Source organism: Acipenser ruthenus, chromosome 10, assembly GCF_902713425.1.
Source record: "Acipenser ruthenus chromosome 10, fAciRut3.2 maternal haplotype, whole genome shotgun sequence".
NCBI classification, from domain to species: Eukaryota; Metazoa; Chordata; class Actinopteri; order Acipenseriformes; family Acipenseridae; genus Acipenser; species Acipenser ruthenus.
The window spans coordinates 27,427,185-27,446,373 of NC_081198.1; the positions used below are offsets into that span (position 1 = coordinate 27,427,185).

At 42.9% G+C, this 19,189-nt stretch overlaps 1 protein-coding gene across 6 annotated transcripts in view; it reads right to left on the reverse strand.

The window, feature by feature from the left end:
* dnajb2 (DnaJ heat shock protein family (Hsp40) member B2) overlaps nt 1–19,189 on the reverse strand; it is a 54,687-nt gene that overhangs the window by 20,718 nt on the left and 14,780 nt on the right. For all 6 annotated transcript variants that reach the window (XM_034018846.3, XM_059031997.1, XM_034018856.3 and 3 more), the window contains one exon: nt 7,718–7,824. In XM_034018846.3, the coding sequence (XP_033874737.1) occupies nt 7,718–7,782 (65 nt within the window). In that variant the 5' untranslated portion in view covers nt 7,783–7,824. The remainder of the gene's footprint in view (nt 1–7,717; nt 7,825–19,189) is intronic.

Here is a 19,189-nt window from a genome sequence, read left to right on the forward strand (position 1 = left end):
TCAAAACTCTTGTACTCGCCTATCTTTGTCTTGATCTTTCTGCTCCCTCCTATCTCCAGACTATCATTCTCCCTACACCCCCTCTTGCCCCCTCCGCTCCTCCACCACCAGCAGATTAGCTGTACCCCCTCCCCCACCTCCCTGCTCCCCCGCTCCCCCGCTTCCAGAGCCTGCTTTTTCTCCACCAGTGGTGGAACAACCTACCCACGGATATCAGGTCTACTCAATCCATTCATTCTGTAATGTGATATTCTATAATGTGTTATTCTGTAATGTTATATTTTGTAATGTAATACATTATACTGTGGTATTTTGTAACAATTGTAAGTCACCCTGGATAAGGGTGTCTGCTAATAAATAAATAATAATAATAACAATAATAATAATAATAATAATAATAATAATAATAATAATAATAATAATAATGTCTGCTCTAGTGCACTGAGGTTTGAGATCTGTCCTCTAAATCACTGCAGAAAGAGAGATTTAAAAAAAAACATAACAAGTGCTCTGGCTTTTCTGTTCTGTACCACATCATGGATCGTTATTGCTGTGTTACCTGTTTGACAATGTGGGCAATAATCCTTACACTATCAGTGCACAAAAGCAGACATTTTGAAAAGCGCTTTGAAACTTTAAAGTTATAAGTGTAAAAAGTTGTCGGGGTGTGTGCCAGGGTGGCTGGGCGGCGACGTCAAGGCAGAAGCAGGAACTAAAAACACTGACACCAAGTACTGCAGTTAAAATAAACGACGCGGCTTAATCAGAAAACACTTCCTCACAGAGCAAAAATAAAAGGTTTAAATAAAACAAATCTCGAACACAAAATGATAAATACAGGTCAGGCTGGGCAGTCGCTGTCACTGTTCCTGTATATTTTAAAGTTTAAGTTTCGTTTTCTCTCTCCTCCCTCTCTCCACTCTCGCTCCTCATACACCCACCCCGAGTGCAGAGAGCTGCAGGTTTATATATATATCGTGGCCACAATCTGCACGAGTTTTCTAAATTACTGTGGATGGGCCTACCCATCCACGCTACTAAACAATACAAACAATGCGGCTACGCCGTCATTTAAATACATTTCTAAATACATAAAATAACAAAACACCTGGCGCGTCGCTGTCATATAAATACAACTAAATCATAAAACAAAACAAATACAAAATAACACACTGCACAGGGGCGGAGGGGGAAACCCCGTTCTAAAAATAAACAATAACTGTACAGGGCTCCTCGCCCTGTTACAGGGTGTTAACAATGAAAAGAAGAATTACAGGTAAGTTATTTAAACAGTTGTAGCGACACGTTGGGGATGTGTAACGCTGTATTTTTCGGAACCCCGCTACTTACTCTTTGAGCACTCTCAAAGTGTTTTGCACTTCATTTATAGCAATAACATGATTTTTTTTTCTCCTTTCTTTGAAAATAAGTCTCTAAGCATAAAAAGTCACATGACCTCCAAGTTATGAGGCTTTGACACAGTGGGGGTGGCAGCTTTATAAAAAGCTAGCATGAAAGGGTTAATTTGTCTTGTACGATACCCACAATCAATGTTGATCGAGAGAAACCAATATTTTGAAGCGTAAGGTCTTTATCATCCAGAATGCAAAAAAGTCACACAACCCCAATATGACAACCATCTGAGGTCACAGGTCAAAGTGAAGCAGCTGTAGTAGTGGCAGCAGATTCAGGAATGTACTGTTTTATGAGGATATCATTTGTCTCCTATTTAATCCTACTCAGACCCATTCTTTTCATGCCATCAATCTTAGTATCCCTGAAAAGATCACTATCAAAGATCAAATACTGTATCTGAAAATTATTTTAAAAAGCAAGTTGTTTCACAAGAGCTCATACATGTCAACCCTTAAGTGTTCATACCAGTGAGACCCCTGCTGAAAAACCTTGGGATTGATGAAAAACCTTAACCTTGACCACTAGATTCTTTTGGGTGGGTGGGTGGGAGATCAAAAGTCTTACACATGGCTGACAGCTATGCCACTGACCTAGACTTAAGGGCTATGCACACTGGGAGCGAAGCAAACAACACGAATACAGCATGAGTACATAAAAAATAACCCCAGAACTGCAGCTAGTCATGAAAAGAAAATACTGTCAGCTTTTGCTCCTTTTGTGGAGATGAAATAAAACAAAGAAATAGTCTGGGTACACCGAACACTAAAAAAAATGACATTTAACAGTGAATGTTTATATGTGATCTGGTTTACACGTATTTCTTTGTAACTACTAAGAAAATTAGTTTAATATACTTTTTATTGATTTTCAGTTTTAATAAAATCTTCATTTAGTGTGTGAAAGTGATTATTATTATTATTGGTCAACATTATTAAAACAAAGAAGCGTCACTTTAAAGAAATACGAAACCTGTGTGTGGCACTCCCCGTCACAGACTAAAATTAAGGTGAAATAGAGAGATAGACATACCATCAATTTCCAATTGTTCTGTTATTTCTTACCATATGGTGTCTTTCTTTGTATTGTCTTTATAACCACTGACACTGGAATCATAAAGAACATTATATTTTTTGACTTTAATAATTAAATTCTCATTGCTATCCATTTCTCTTATTTCTGTGGTAGTTTCTGCGTGAACGAGACAGTGACAGTCTTACAGCCTCTCCTTCGACTCTGTCTGAGTAATGACGTGTGTGTACAGAAACACAGAAGGCTCGCACAGACAAACCATCAGTTTGAGACAAGGCAATCCTATCTTTGGAGTAAGGGGGGAGTTTGCGTAGCAGCTACAGGAATATAGAATGGTAATGTACACCTCTTCATGGTGACCCCCCCCCCCCAAATGAAACAATACACTTGGACAGTTGTATTGGATTTACCGCTGTATCATGTATAAAGGGTTCCCTTTCAATTCGAAGACCACCACCAAGACATTACGTATGGGATATGTCTGCCCACTGAGTAGGTATCGCTGAGCTCTGTATACCAGAGCTGCCGATAGGCCCCTTCCTGGGACGATGCACTCGGTCCCGCCTACCGAGGAGATAAAACTATCATCCAAAAGGAAGCCATTTCTCTTTTTCCTTCTCAAGACGGTACGGTAAGACCTCTGTGTTGAGCTGAGCGTGTTGATAGAAAACAGCTTTGAGTCTAATCGTGTCGATTGTATTTCCCTTGCATTCGTGCTGAAAGCTGGCTCTCCACTTTCCCAGAATCAACGACTTCGAAAAAGACCAAGCCTTTTTGCCTTTCTGTCTTTCAGCAGCCTCCTCACTTGCGTGGTAGGCCACCCTTTGAATCTGTCTGTCGTGTGAGCGACTGCCTGTGCAGTCACCCGCAAGTGGTTGTCTATTCTTCCTAAGAGTACACAGTTACTCCACAGGGCTAGGCCTTGCCGCATCCCCACTGTCGAGTAGACCCTGCCAGCTGCGTAGGCCCGCCCACCTCGGTGAGACATGCCTTGTAAACAAACAGTGTGCTCTCCCCTTTACTGTCTTTCTACCGTGTGTTTGCTGTCTGCTTCAACTCAGCCACTGCGGCTTCAGCCCTTGTGTCCCCCTGGTGCAAGCTACGCACTGACAAGTTGTGTGTGACCGCGCGGTTAGGGTAGGCACATTGCATAGTGCCCCCCCCCCCCCCCCCGGTGCTTCGGTACCGCGGCGCACGCATAGCCCTTGATACTTAGGTATCTCAGTGCACAAGTGCTCAGTGTATACTGCACATGGTGCACAGAGCCTCAGCGTCAGTGCACTGTTACAGCGCTGCACGGTACACAGTGTACATATTGCTCTTGATACTCTGTGCACGTGGTGCTTTGTACGCACGGTGCATGGTGCATACGGTGCTTGGTAACCACTGCTACAACGCTACTTGATACGCAGGACGCACGGTGCCCGTGGTGCACACGGTGCTTGGCCACTGCCTCAGACCACGGTGCTGCACAGTGGCCACTGCAACAGCTCATGGTGCTGCACGGTATTCAGTGCGCACGGGGCTCAGCACGCAGGGTGCACAGTGCTTGGTTCTACACTAGTGCACGGGCCTATGGTGCTGCACGGTACACAGTGCACAAGGTGCCCACGGTACTCGGTGCGCAGTGTTAGGTACTCTCTGCGACAGCGCTAGTGGGTGAGCACACAGCGTTCGCACTTAGCCAGTGCTTGAGTGCAGTGCAAGCGGTGTTTAGTGCACAGCCCATGCAAAACACCAGGCCCATGTCAGGCAAGTCGGGGTTCCACCCCTGCACAGCCTGCAACGCTAATATTTCGCAAGAGGACAAGCATACCCTTTGTGCACGGTGCTTGGGCGTTCAACATGCTACCTTGGCCCTCGAGAAGGACGTGGCCTGTAGCATCTGTGAGGCTTTCCAGCCTCAGGTGAAAGAAGCTCATTTGGAGAGGGCTACGAGGGCAAGCTCCGCGTACTCTATGGCCGGACCGTCAGCAGCTCTTGGAGCCACAGAGCCCCTCCTCCATGACCTGTCCTAGGATCCCCTGCTAGGCATCCCCGATGCGCAGGCCGCCCGCAGTCGCTCCCCATCAAGCGAGAAGGATGAAGCGTTCCAAGCAGGCAAGGGACATTATGGACCTCAAGGCCCAGATGGCCCAGGTCCTAAAGCTCTTGGTTAAAAAGGCTCCGGCCCAAACAGGCTCCGGCCTAGGCCCCTGTCCAGACCCCGTTGCAGCCCCCATTACCATACCCCCCTTCCCCAGGGGAGTTTAGGGTGGATGGGAAGAGGCATCTCAGCTGACGCAAGAGGACACGCTCTCCATAGCGGCCTCTGGGGAGGGGGCATCCTTCTCCTCTGACATGCAGGTGGGTGAGACCCCTGCTAAGGAAGAACCTGGCTTTGAGATAGCCTTGGAAGCCAGTGCCCCCTTGTTGTCGAGCTCGGTTTCGGCACTTATGGGACATGCTGCAGCTTTCTTGCAGGTCTGGACACCAGCGGCAGAACCACGTCGGTAAGTGTTCCGGACGCAGGTGATGGCTCCTCGCCCTCAGAAGTTCCCGGCCTTCCCAGACTTCATGGAGGAGGTATGCTTCTCCTGGGATCGTCCGGCTGGACTCCATTACGATACGTGCATACCTGTCGGACGACAGAGTTGCAGCTATCCAGGGTTGCCTCTCCCTGTTTCAACAGGGATTGCAGGTCACCCTCATATTGTGCCAAAAACTACTGGGTCTGATGGCCGCAGCCATATCAGCCATTCAGCTGGGTCTGCTTTGCATGCACCCGCTACAAGTGTGGCTCAATGCATTCCACCTCAATGCCTCAGTGACAGACACCGTCAGCACACGCGTGCTCGGCACCCCTACACTAGTGGAGGATGACCTCTCACCTGCTCGAAGGTGTACGAATGGGAGTAGTGTTGAACCGCCAGGTGGTGATGACAGACGCTTCCAACTTGGGTTGGGGAGTAGTCTGGGAAGGCAGAGGAGTACGTGGATCCTGGCAGGACTGCTGGACATCCCTGCACATAAATATGCTGGAGTTGCAAGCAGTATCCCTTGCTCTCCACCACTTTCTCCCAGTGCTGAGCCGTACGCATGTGTTGATCCGGACAACACGTCAGTGGTGGCGTATGTCAACCACCAGGGTGGCCTACGTTCCCCGGAGTTGCATCGCATGGCCTTCAGGCTATTGTCATGGGCTCAGAGGAACTTGCTGTCCCTACGGGCGACGCACATTCCCGGCGCGGTGAACTGGGCAGCGGACCTCCTCTCCAGTGGTGACTCCACCCTCAGATAGTGGAGCGCATTTGCGAATGGTTTGGGAAGGTGCAGGTTGATCTCTTCATCTCGGCAGAGACGACACATTGCCCCCTGTGGTACTCCCTCCACCGCTTAAGCGGTCCACTCGGCGTAGACGCCCTAGCGCACGAATGGCCCAAAGCATTTTTGTACGCTTTCCCGCCTATACCGCTGCTCCCAGCCTTTCTCGAAAAAGTCTGGTTAGAGAGAGTCAGTTCTCCTAGTGACCCAGGAGAGTCTGGTTTACGACCCTGTGCCAGCTGTTGCACGGCCAGCCCTGGGAGATTCCACTTCGCATGGATCTCCTCAGTCAAGCGAAAGGCTCTCTTTGGGACCCGGAACCGGGCAGGTTCCGGCTATGGGTCTGGCCCCTGAAAGGGACCGCTGGTTAGCCCTAGGGCTATCAGATGCAGTTGTGGGTACGTTGCAGAGCGCTAGGGCAGACTCCACTAGGTCCTTGTACACCTATAAGTGGAGGTATTTCCAGGCTTGGTGTCTGGCTAAAAGCCATGACCCTATATCTTGCCCCATGCCAGTCATCTTACAGTTTCTGCAAGAACTGCTTGATGCTGGTAGGTCACCTTCCACCTTTAAGGTGTATTTAGCGGCTATCTCTGCTTGCCAGGCCCTAGTAGATTCAATGTCTCCGGGAGTGCATTTTTTGGCTACCGTTTCCAGGAGGACTGTTCTCTCCGAATGGAGCCTTAATATTGTGCTGGAGACTCTCACGAAGGCCCCATTTGAGCCCATACACTCCATAAAGCTGAAGTACCTGTCTATGAAGACAGCCTTCCTCTTGGCTATCCCCTCCACTAAGCAGGTCAGTGAGCTGCAGGCACTGTCTGTGCACAGCTCCTGCATGAGTATTTGGGAGGATGGCAGCAGCGTGTCTCTGCGCACCAACCCTGCTTTGCTCCCCAAGGTGATCACAGCCTTCCACATTAATCAGTCTGTGGAACTGGAGTCCTTCCATCCACCTCTGTTGACTTCAACAGAGGATGATAGATTAAATTTCCTCTGCCCAGTGCTGGCATTGAGATGCTAAGTGCATAGGACAAGAGCTCTGCGTCAATCTGACCAGCTCTTCATCTGTCACGGGACACGGACTCTAGGACAGCCCCTCTCTAAGCAGCATCTGTCACATTGGATTGTGGATACAGTCTCAACTGCATAGAATGGTACTGGCTTGCCCCCACCTGGTAGGGTAGCTGCACACTCCACTAGAGGGTTGGCTACATCTTGGGCCCTCTTCAGAGGTGCCTCGATATCTGATTTGTACTGCGGTAGCTGGGCTACGCCACGTACTTTCTCCAGGTTCTAACCGTCTTAATGTGGTAGACCCTGCCTTGCCTTCTGTAGGCACAAGGGTCATTGAGGGTGTAAGTTCACACCGCTAACCTCTGGTTTAGACAGTGCTTGTGCATTCCTCATATGCTGCCGTTCTTTCTCCCTCGCGACAGCTCTGGTATACATTATCCCATACGTAATGTCTTGATGGTCGTCTTTGAATTGAAAGGGAACGTTACTTATCATAACCCTGGTTTACTGTAACCTCAAGGGTTTGACAGAAAAAGAGAAGGCTTCCTGGAGGGCAGGACCGAGTGCATCATCCTAGGAAGGGGCCTATCGGCAGCTCTGGTATAGAGAGCTCAGCAATACCTACCCAATGGACAGGGATATCCCATATGTAATGTCTTGGTGGTCGTCTTCTTTCAGGGAACCACGGTTACGGTAAGTAACCTAACGTTTCGCAGCCTCGCAAACAGTAACAACAACTTATCCACTGCACGGACGTGAAACTCTCAAAATTGTGAAAAACTGGTTTTCACGGGTAAACCTTGAGACTTGACATCCATGAGAGCTGTGGTACCTGTGTTAGCAATTTTCTAGGTAAGAAAAATAACTGGCTATGGGTCATTTACTGTCCATTTACCCACACAGACCCTTGGTATCCTTGAATAAATAAATTCCAGTATGCCGGTCTACTTACGCCTTCTTGATATCGTCTTGAGGTGCATTGCGTGGGACCCCCAAAATGTCATAGTAATCCACCATGTCGCTAACAGCAGACTTCAATTTCTAGATCTTCTCTGCTGCCTATAAGAAAACATTAACATTGATGTCTTTCTTGCTTTTTAAAATAAAAATAAAACACATTGTTGATATTTCACATTTAAAGAAATTGCCGTAATTCGTTCCATTTTCCTTGACCATTTTTTAATTCATCAAAATGAATTAGAAAATCCTGTGTAGTTTGTATGCAACACTGAGTATGCAATAGTGTGGCCTGTATATCAGAAAAGCAGCCTGATTTTTGTTCTGCAGGAGAAAAACATTAAGCATATTACATTTTCTTGGATTCTCAAATATTCAAATTAAATTGTTTCTAATGATTTAAAAGGTCATTGCTGTTGTTGCACAGATGTTGGGCATCTATGGTCACCAGATTGTGGGCAAAGTATAGACATACTGGACGGACAACCGATAGACCTTTAAGTGGGCAGCCAAAAATGCCAAATGTCAGACAGGATAGAAGACTCATCAATTTAGCCATGAGAAATTGCTCTTCAAATGAAACTCAACTCCGTCAAGATGCTTGCTACAATGCATCGACCCAGACAATCAAAAATTGGCTACACAGCCATGGTTCGTACGCACAACACCCCTACATTCCTCTTCCGATGACTAATCACCACCATCAGTGTTTGTGTCGTTGCGGAGACCATCATGCTGACAGCAACATGGTACCCCATGATAGGCATGGGGGAGGGTCGGTTATGGTGTGGGCTGGGATCACCACGACTGGACAGGCCTACCTTGACAACATCAGACCAGTAGTCCTTTTTGCATCCTCATGGACAACAACGCTAGACCACATCAAGCTTGGGTGGTGACTGATTTTTCTCCAGCAGCACCAATCAATTGTTTACTATGGCCTTCAATGTCCCCTGACCTAAACCCTACAGAACACCTTTCTACAGTTTTCTGTGTCCCTTCGGCTTTAGGCTCAGCGCTCCAGATTAGGTTTTGTGTAATTCAGTAATTTACTCTCCATTTTAGTAAAATGTATTTTGGGTGAGTAAAATGCAACATTACCTTGATGTCATGAGTACTTTCAATAAATACTGTACAAACTTTAATGTTAACGTATGGCCTTAACTACAACCTTACATTTGAACTGTAATGTTACTTTGAACTCTTGTACAAAAATGTGGTCTTACAAAAAAAAAAAAAACACACACAATTATTCTTATTTCTTTATTGACTTTTTTTTTATTCCAATGCTGTAGATGGAATATACTTAAAAGGCCTACATGCACATACTATATACCTATTTCTAAAGAAACGATAATATGGTTCTCCTGATTGATTACCTTGCTTCTGCAATATAAAGTATCCCGATGGAATTGTATTGTATGTATTATATAGATTTACCTTCCAAAAATTCCGCTTGCAGGTAAACTGGAGAGGGACTAAGATGGCGCAGAGAATTCCAGAATCCAAAAATTGAGAATTCAGTCGCTTATTCACCAGTCACAAACATTGCAAGTGAGTGGATGTGGATTCAACCATACATTTGGTCATGTGTTTCTGGTAATTCCCAGGCAGGCAACAAGCTGTCCCGTCATTTCTCTAGCTACCACTTGCAGTATATTCACACCTGACCATTGAGACGCTGGGAACCAATGAAGTACAAGAAGCTTGATAACATGCAAACTCAAGCTATGCAGCAAAATTGCTATGCATATTCTTTACGCATTCAATTTAAATATAATGCGCAATTTATATTTTTTGCTTAAAACACCCTTTACACAGCTTACCTGAAGTGCTGCTTAGACCTATTCAATTTGTGATGAATCTTGGTTTGTTAGCTATTGAGTGTATCAAAATTGGAGAGGGTTGTGAAGATAGATGTGCACCTGCTTGCGAAACGTATACAGTGGGTACGTATTGAATCTACTTTGTCATGTTTGATAGCTCTAGGTTTGTATTTATGGCAGGGAATTTGTCACGGACATGTTTATATTATATAGTGTTCTTCATGGTCAAGCATCCCAGGGCACTTTACAAAATAACAACATTCTAGACTCCCTGCTAAGCAATTGCTCAATCATATTCAAAATTATATCCTCAAATTAAATTGCATGAAATACCTAAACAAAAATTGTAGAGGGAGATAAAATAGGATTACTCAAAAGCATAACATTTAAGAAAATGAGAACTTATACACGTACAGCTACCTAAGGTGAAACACTCCAATGTTAAACATTCTTGACAATTTTGACAATTTTGACAGATGAACCACAGCAGATTGCGTACATCAATTGAAGTGCATTTTAAAAGGGCCGTTTAAACTCAAGTTGACCAAGAAATATGATGTCATGCTTGACACTGGGCCGCTGGCAGTGATGAGGTATAGCACTAGAATGACAACAGCGACACAGCAATGGGCTTAGCTATCCTTTCCTCTTTAGGGCATGTCTTAAAGCTGTATCCTACAATCAGGTTCAACATTGTACTGAAACAAAATGCTGCTGTCTCCATACTTACTACATGTGTTTACTAGTTTAGCCTTCTATGTACAATGTTGTCTCAGAAGGTAGACTTCTTTACAGTCTTCTTTAAAGTTTGTTTACATACCCAAGTTACTTTTAATATGTCTACATATAGTCTACGAGCCAGTTTCAAATGAACCTTGGTTTTCAAGTTGGTTGTACCTCAGTTACAGAAAAGGTTTGCCATGTATCTGAAACTATGATGGGTGACTATCTTGTGTGTCACACTCTATTCAATCGCCTGATGTTATTTTTCAGCAAGGGAACTTGTATATTTCTGTTAATCAGTTGCTGTGGCCATTTTTTCAACAGCTCATAAAACACATTTGATATGTTCATTGAATTGTGTCTTTAATTTTTAACTTTTAACTTGTCTCCTGTATCACCAAATGTGTGACAAAGGGTCCGGCTACTTTATTTGAACCCATCTCAGTACTTGGCTTGTACTCCATGAATTTCAGTGCTGCATACTGTACTTGTCTATGTGTGCAGGGTGCAGAGTGTCAATTCCCACTGATCTGGGGACTGTGTGGGCTATGGTAGGCTTTGTCACCTTGAAATGAACCTTCGTCATCAGGAGAAAAGTGACTATTGCAAGGTCCATCTGATCATCTAAAATGCTTTGATATTCATGGACATCTATGCTCTGTTGATTGATCCCAGATCATGCCAACAAAAGGAAGCTCACTGAAATCAGCCAAAGTCCATTGATAACATTCACATGCATCATTATAGAGATTAGCCAAGACAGCTCAGCTAGAAGTTTTCATTAGCCTCTTAGTCAACTCTGATTCCAATAAGTTATTGTCCCTAGTTTTACTTGATCTGAATGCTGCATGTATACTCCTGACTCTACTATTGCTTTGTCAAGATTTAGGTCTGTTTTAAAGCTTCTATTGGTGGCTACTCTTCTGTTCATGTAACATTAAATGCAGGAGTCTTTAAGATGCTCCAGTGCCATAATATGACTCCTAGCTGTTATACCTGGAATAGCCTGCAACTCAGTTTTGCACTACAGCCTAACCCTACAGGTTTACTAAATGCTTGTCCTTAATCTGTTACCTTGAATTATGGTATAATAAGCATAGGCTCTCATGCCTTTTACAAACACATACAAGTCTTTAATTAAGGCCAAACTGTAAGATATTAGATCACCACTCAGGGTCTCGTATAAGCCACTTGACTTATGAGATGAAGCAGCTTTTTTAAATTCATCCAAAATAGGCTTCACCAGCACAATTTGGTGGGTGTTCCCAATAAAGTGGCCTGGAAAGACTGTATCAACTAATGGCGAGATCAGATATATGGACACCTAAGCTAAAGTTCACCCTTATGGGATAGTAGTACCAAAAAATAAGTCAAACCTTTTCTGTAGGGGGGAGGTAACTCAAAATTCAATATGGCTGCCAAACCATGTGACCAATCGCGTTCTTTCAGCTGTGAACTTTAATTCCCATTGGCGTCTACAACTACCTCGTGCAAAGGTTTTCATTTTATGCAACTTTGAATTTTTTGTTGGCAGAAAGAAAAATGATGATAAAAATAATAATAATAATAATTAAATAAATAAATAAATAAATAAATAAATAAATAAATAAATAAATAAATAAAAATAAATAAATAAATAAATACTCAACAATAACAGGTGTCCATCAACTTTGTTGCTTGGCCCTATTACAATAATAACAGCTGCCGTTCTGAGTACTACTGTACTCTACTGTGTGAATTGTAGTTTAATCTCAGGAACACAAATTCACTCCCTTAAGTGAACAGGCATAACCATACTACTATATGCAGCAGTAGGAGCCCTTATAAAAGTTTACCACAGTATTTTTGCAGTTTTCCCCCCAAGCTTTTCCCATGCTTATTCTATGCAGTTTCTCTGGTTTGCCATGTTTATTAATGAGCTTTACCATACCTTGTTATTCTTTACAATGCTTACCTATGCTTTACCATACCTTGTTATTCTTTACAATGCTTACCTATGCTTCACCATACCTGGTTATTCTTTACAATGCTTTATTACACTTTGCTATACTTTTATAAGGGAGTTATTGAACTCTGTGAATCAGGGAATACAGGGAATACCTACAGTCCAAAGCTGGTAAAAGTTAAGAGCAACTTCAATGCTTCAACAGTGGCAGATCCTTGTACCGACTAGCAACTTTTAATCTTCGTTTTCTGAGGACCTAATTTCCTTGCATTTAGAAATGTTGATTGGATCAATAACAGCCCAAGGAGAAAGCACCTCGTGATTAATGCAAGGTCAAAGGGCAGGACAATGTAGATCTCCTATGGTGTGCACAACTAAAACAGATGTGCATACATTTTATATTCAGTGACAAAGCACTTAAACGGCTATAAAATAGTATGCACTGATTGGGTACACTGGAAGAAAATGAATATGTAAACTTTCACTTTCATTCAAGTTTAGTACTCTAACCCTTTGTGTTTACTATGGGTGAAAACAGTGTCACCTGTCACATGATTTAAGGTCAGGATCTCATTCAATAAAAAAATATTCATCCATAACTTCCCAGACAATTACAAAAATATTATTTTCTATTGAAATCCAATTTTAAAAATGGGTGTGTCCTGCAGTTCCTACCATTGTTGTACAGTAAGTTACGATAGTGTAGTTCTACTAGGCTGCTTGTGCTAGCTGCGAGACAATGCTGCCAACTGTGTCACCAATAGCGACCCGTCATTTTCACAGTCTGGAAACACTGAGTCTGTGTAACGTCAGAAAATATATATATTTGGGTTCATTATTCATACGTCCTCATTTGAGGACACTGCATTTGAGGTTAGGAATACCTACATCGTATGCAAAAAAAACAACATGTACACATTATTTCAGTACTATTTATTTCCTCAGTGTATCTCATTTAAACAGCTGAACAGACTTTGATACTACAAACACACACACTTCCTACACTGCCCCTGTCCTCCTCTTTCCTCCCATAGTAGAATTGTAGTTATTTGAGTCCTACGCTTACATGTTTGGCATACATGCTGTGAACCGATTGATTTGAACTGAAACTTCACATACGTCATCAGCAACCAAACCTGCTTCAAGTTTGCGAAGCAGAAGTTTTACTATCAAAATGGCTGCCACCAAATTCGCCCAAACAAACAGCTTCCGTTTGCAAACCGTTTAACTCCTAACTTGGTAGGCATCATCCTGGGGACAATGGAATTCAAATATGGCAAAATGGTGTTCTTTTGTAAAACAATATGACCGCCAGACCTATGTTTCATTCTTAAATTTAATACCGCTTCAGTTGAACACGGTTTAATTGATTAACTCCAAAGATTATAAGCATCATCCCTGTGTCAATACAACTGACCTTTTCAAAAATTGTGTTTGTGCGTAAACCAAGATAGCCGTCTGATGCATTTCTTTAAAAACAAACATTTTCAAAATCTTCCACTTGGGAACCGGTGAACCGACTGATCTCAAAAATTGCATATGTCATCAGCAACCAAACCTGTTTCAAGTTGCGAAGCATAAGTTGCAGCAATAAATTTTAATATCAAAATGGCTGCCAGCAAATTCACTGAAACGCGCCCCAAAGTACAAATAGGTTAACCCTTTGCAGTCCATTTATTAAGTGCGCGTCAGGCGCGTCAGGTCCAATTTATTTTCACACACGCAGTTAATTTTAGATGCGCTGTTTAAAAGTTTTTATTTTCCCCACAGTCAAAAGGGTTTAAAAGGTCCTGCATATCAACAAAGCACTCACTAGGCATCTCCAGCCCCGCCCCACCCTTTCGTTCGCTATAGCTTTCACATATGCTAAGAAATAAATAATAAATAATAATAATAATAATAATAATAATAATAATAATAATAATAATAATAATAATAGTCGTACATACCGATCAATCATCTCCTGATCACTCATTTTATCACCAAACACCTCAATAATGCGATTCAAGTCTTTATTTTATTACTATAAACATCTGAAAAAAGCTCTGCAAATGTCTGTGATATTCTCTGAGCGCCGATGCAATTGCAGCCAGCTTGTTTCCTTATGGCCGCCGTTACCTGATTCCATTGAATGTTTTTTTCGGCTTTTTCCAGAGAAAAAACGACTAGAAACCCGTTTTTTGCGTTTTTTTGATGATGTCGGACAGGGTCCGATATTGGACCGGATAGGAATAATTGCAACGTCGGACCAGGTCCGACATAGGACCGCAAAGGGTTAATGGTTACTATGGAACACATATAGGAAACCATATGTGCTCTATCCAAAAAGGGCCTTGCCTGCAACCTTTGACCTCTCCTTAAGTTAAAATGTAAAACTAGCTTATAACTCCTTAGAGTGTATATAGGTTTATGGTTACTATAGAACACATATAGGAATGTGTGAATGGAATGCCTAGGGCGTGCCGACAGGGTCATAGTTATAACGGAACACGTATAGGAAGTCATATGTGCTCTATGAAAAAATGTCATCGCCCGCGACCTCTGACCTCTCCTAAAGGTCAAACGTGATGCATAACATCAACATACGCAACTGGCTATAAAACTGCCTAATACTTCTTATAGGCTGCACCAAAATGCACGAAATTTGACAAGGATATAGAGGACTGTGGAAGGGTGGGGGTATTCACTGACACAGGAGACAGAAGGTTTTATTTGTAACCACCGCACAGGTGCCCAGATTTATTTATTTTCCTTATTTATTATTTTATTTAGTTTAGCCCGCAGAGGGCGCTGTTGTCCGTGGTCTGGATACTGCCGACAGTAAACCAGGACCACGGGGGTTACCAACACAGGTATCCCAGTCCGTGCACCTTCAAGTGCTCAAAAATAATAATGAAAACAGAAGGCGAAAGAAAAAGGGAAAATAAAACACAGTAATAAAACTACAAACAAAAGTGCTGCTTATGCAGTGCCCCCACTGCCGCTAAGCCGGTCAGCACGGGTCTCCGTCCTACACTCGGCTATGCCTATACGCCGGGGTTAGCCAGGGTTCCCCGTACTTCTACACACGTCCCCTCGGGTACGTGTCTATTTATATGGCTCTATGCAAATTAGTATTGGGTTTTTATGAACGGCTGCCCCTCAGCCGGGCTCGCCTGCTCATTGTTTCACGCTGGCCTTTTCTGCCAGCAACACTGTATTTCCCCCAACATGGCCACCCGAGCGCATAACCAAGCCAGTTCTTATGGGCCGAGCAGTCTCCCAAGGCCTGCCCCTCAGCCACTCGGAGAGAGGGAAAGCACACACCCTCTTCCCCACCTCTCCGTGTCATCGCCATGGCCGACAGGCAGAACCCACGAGACTGCTGCCCTCTACCTGCAGTAATACGAATGTGCCAGACAGTCAGTCCAGATCTCCCCTGTTACAAGGACTATGGGATGTTGTGCCGTGGTCAATATGGCGGCCTTTGGTCACATGGTGTGGCAGCCATCATGACGGCTATATTTTCATACATTTGTGCATAAATCCAAGGTGCATGAAACTTTATATGACCATAGAGACTCATGTGAAGTACTGGTGATATGAAAATGACACATTTTGGTCACATGGTTTGGCGGCCATATTGATAACTGTAAAAAAAACTTTTGCAACACATAACAAGAACACCATTGCACTTATGCTCTTCAATGTCAACACAATTGCACAGACCATTCGAAAGAAATAACTGCTGAAGATTGAAACAGATTGCTCACACGGTGTGGCGGCCATATTGGAATTTACGTTGAAATTTGAACTCCTTAGGGAATGCCGATAGGGCCATAGTTATTATTGAAGACATATAGGAAGTCATATGCAGTCTATGAAAAAATGTCATCGCCCACAACCTCTGACCTCTTCTAAAGGTCAAACGTGATGCATAACATCAACATATGCAACTGGCTATAAAACTACCTATAACTTCTTATAGGCTGCACCAAAATGCACAAAATTTGACAAGGATATAGAGGACTATGGGATGTTGTGTCGTGGTCAATATGGCAGCCTATGGTCACATGGTGTGGCAGCAATCTTGGATTTAATGAAAATTTCGGGCAATTTTCAAAAGTCTTCTCATATTTGTGCAAAAATTGACACAGCACAGTTGTGATGATCACGTTTCATCTAATAACCAATGCGCTTAAATTTCACGATAACAGCTTGGAAGCCTTTATAGTTGCTAGTAACTCTAGTTATTATTATTACTAGTAGCAGTTTTACTACTTTATACAAAGCTGTTACAAGACACATTATATACAAACAGATACAATAATATAGGGTGTTGTAAACATGAAATACTTTCATACTGTACACAATATAACTAAGTTATATATACACTACCGTTCAAAAGTTTGGGGTCACTTAGAAATTTCCTTGTTTTCCATGAAAACATACATGAAATGAGTTTGAATAGGAAATATAGCAAAATGAATAGGAAATATAGTCATTGACAAGGTTAGAAATAATGATTTTTAATTGAAATAATAATTGTGTCCTTCAAACTTTGCTTTCGTCAAAGAATCCTCCATTTGCAGCAATTACAGCCTTGCAGACCTTTGGCATTCTAGTTGTCAATTTGTTGAGGTAATCTGAAAAGATTTCACCCCATGCTTCCTGAAGCACCTCCCACAAGTTGGATTGGCTTGATGGGCACTTCTTACGTACCATACGGACAAGCTGCTCCCACAACAGCTCAATAGGGTTGAGATCCGGTGACTGTGCTGGCCACTCCATTATAGACAGAATACCAGCTGACTGCTTCTTCCCTAAATAGTTCTTGCATAGTTTGGAGCTGTGCTTTGGGTCATTGTCCTGTTGTAAGAGGAAATTGGCTCCAATCAAGCGCCGTCCACAGGGTATGGCATGGCGTTGCAAAATGGAGTGATAGCCTTCCTTCTTCAAGATCCCTTTTACCCTGTACAAATCTCCCACTTTACCACCACCAAAGCACCCCCAGACCATCACATTGCCTCCACCATGCTTAACAGATGGCGTCAAGCACTCCTCCAGCATCTTTTCATTTGGTCTGCGTCTCACGAATTTTCTTCTTTGTGATCCGAACACCTCAAACTTAGATTCGTCTGTCCATAACTTTTTTCCAATCTTCCTCTGTCCAGTGTCTGTGTTCTTTTGTCCATCTTAATCTTTTCTTTTTATGGGCCAGTCTGAGATATGGCTTTTTCTTTGCAACTCTGCCTAGAAGGCCAGCATCCCGGAGTCGCCTCTTCACTGTTGACGTTGAGACTGGTGTTTTGCGGGTACTATTTAATGAAGCTGCCAGTTGAGGACCTGTGAGGCGTCTGTTTCTCAAACTAGACACTCTAATGTATTTGTCCTCTTGCTCAGTTGTGCACCGGGGCCTCCCACTCCTCTTTCTATTCTGGTTACAGCCAGTTTGCGCTGTTCTGTGAAGGGAGTAGTACACAGCGTTGTACGACATCTTCAGTTTCTTGGCAATTTCTCGCATGGAATAGCCTTCATTTCTCAGAACAAGAATAGACTGACGAGTTTCAGAAGAAAGTGCTTTGTTTCTGGCCATTTTTAGCCTGTAATCGAACCCACAATTGCTGATGCTCCAGATACTCAACTAGTGTAAAGAAGGCCAGTTTTATTGCTTCTTTAATCAGCACAACAGTTTTCAGCTGTGCTAACATAATTGCAAAAGGGTTTTCTAATGATCAATTAGCCTTTTAAAATGATAAACTTGGATTAGCAAACACAACGTGTCATTGCAACACAGGACTGATGGTTGCTGATAATGGGCCTCTGTACGCCTATGTAGACATTCCATTACAAATCAGCCGTTTCCAGCTACAATAGTCATTTACAACATTAACAATGTCTACACTGTATTTCTGATCAATTTGATGTTATTTTAATGGACAAAAAATTAGCTTTTCTTTCAAAAACAAGGAAATTTCTAAGTGACCCCAAACTTTTGAACGGTAGTGTATATACACATGACTTTAGACACCACTGGTAAATAAATGTTAGGGGCTGCCATGTTATTGCAAATGCAATTTTCAATGTTTTAACATCCAACCAGTTAGTTCACATCAGTCACAGAGTTTTCCATTTATATGAAATCCTAATTTTGTTGGACGTACGCAGCCTCCTTAAAATAAAAATAAAAATAAATAATTCTATTTTAGTAATATAACACTATGTAACACAATTTTTGTTCCTGGGTAGTAAGTGTTATTTCCTAATTGCGTATGCCTCAAAAGTATAGAAAATGTCTATTATTCCCCACAAACTTTGCTTTTGTGACCAGGACAGTGATATTTTGAAATTTACCTATTTCCAATGAGAAAACAGGCGAATTTGTGTCTTTTCGTTCACATAAAGTCAGAAAAAAAACAACATATGAATCCAAATTAACATGTATTTATACTAAAGTAATACAAAAATGACTACAAAAGATTTAGAAGCGAGTAGTTTTTCGAGATTTACGATTATACTGTAAATCACTTTCACGAATCAGCCCCCAAATGTAGTCTCCCATCATGTTCTCGTTATACTGTCCTTGGTAGCGGCGTTCAAAGTCCAGTATATCCTGGTGGAAGCGCTCGCCTTGCTCCTCCGAGTACGCTCCCATGTTCTCCTTGAATTTATCAAGATGAGCATCAAGGATATGGACTTTGAGGGACATCCTACAGCCCATTGTGCCGTAGTTCTTCACAGAGTCTCAACCAGCTCCACATAGTTTTCGGCCTTGTGATTGCCCAGGAAGCCCCGAACCACTGCGACAAAGCTGTTCCAAGCCGCTTTCTCCTTACTAGTGAGCTTCTTGGGGAATTCATTGCACTCCAGGATCTTCTTTATCTGTGGTCCGACGAAGACACCGGCTTTGACCTTTGCCTCAGACAGCTTAGGGAAGAAGTCTTGAAGGTACTTGAAGGCTGCCGACTCCTTATCTAGAGCTCTGACAAATTGT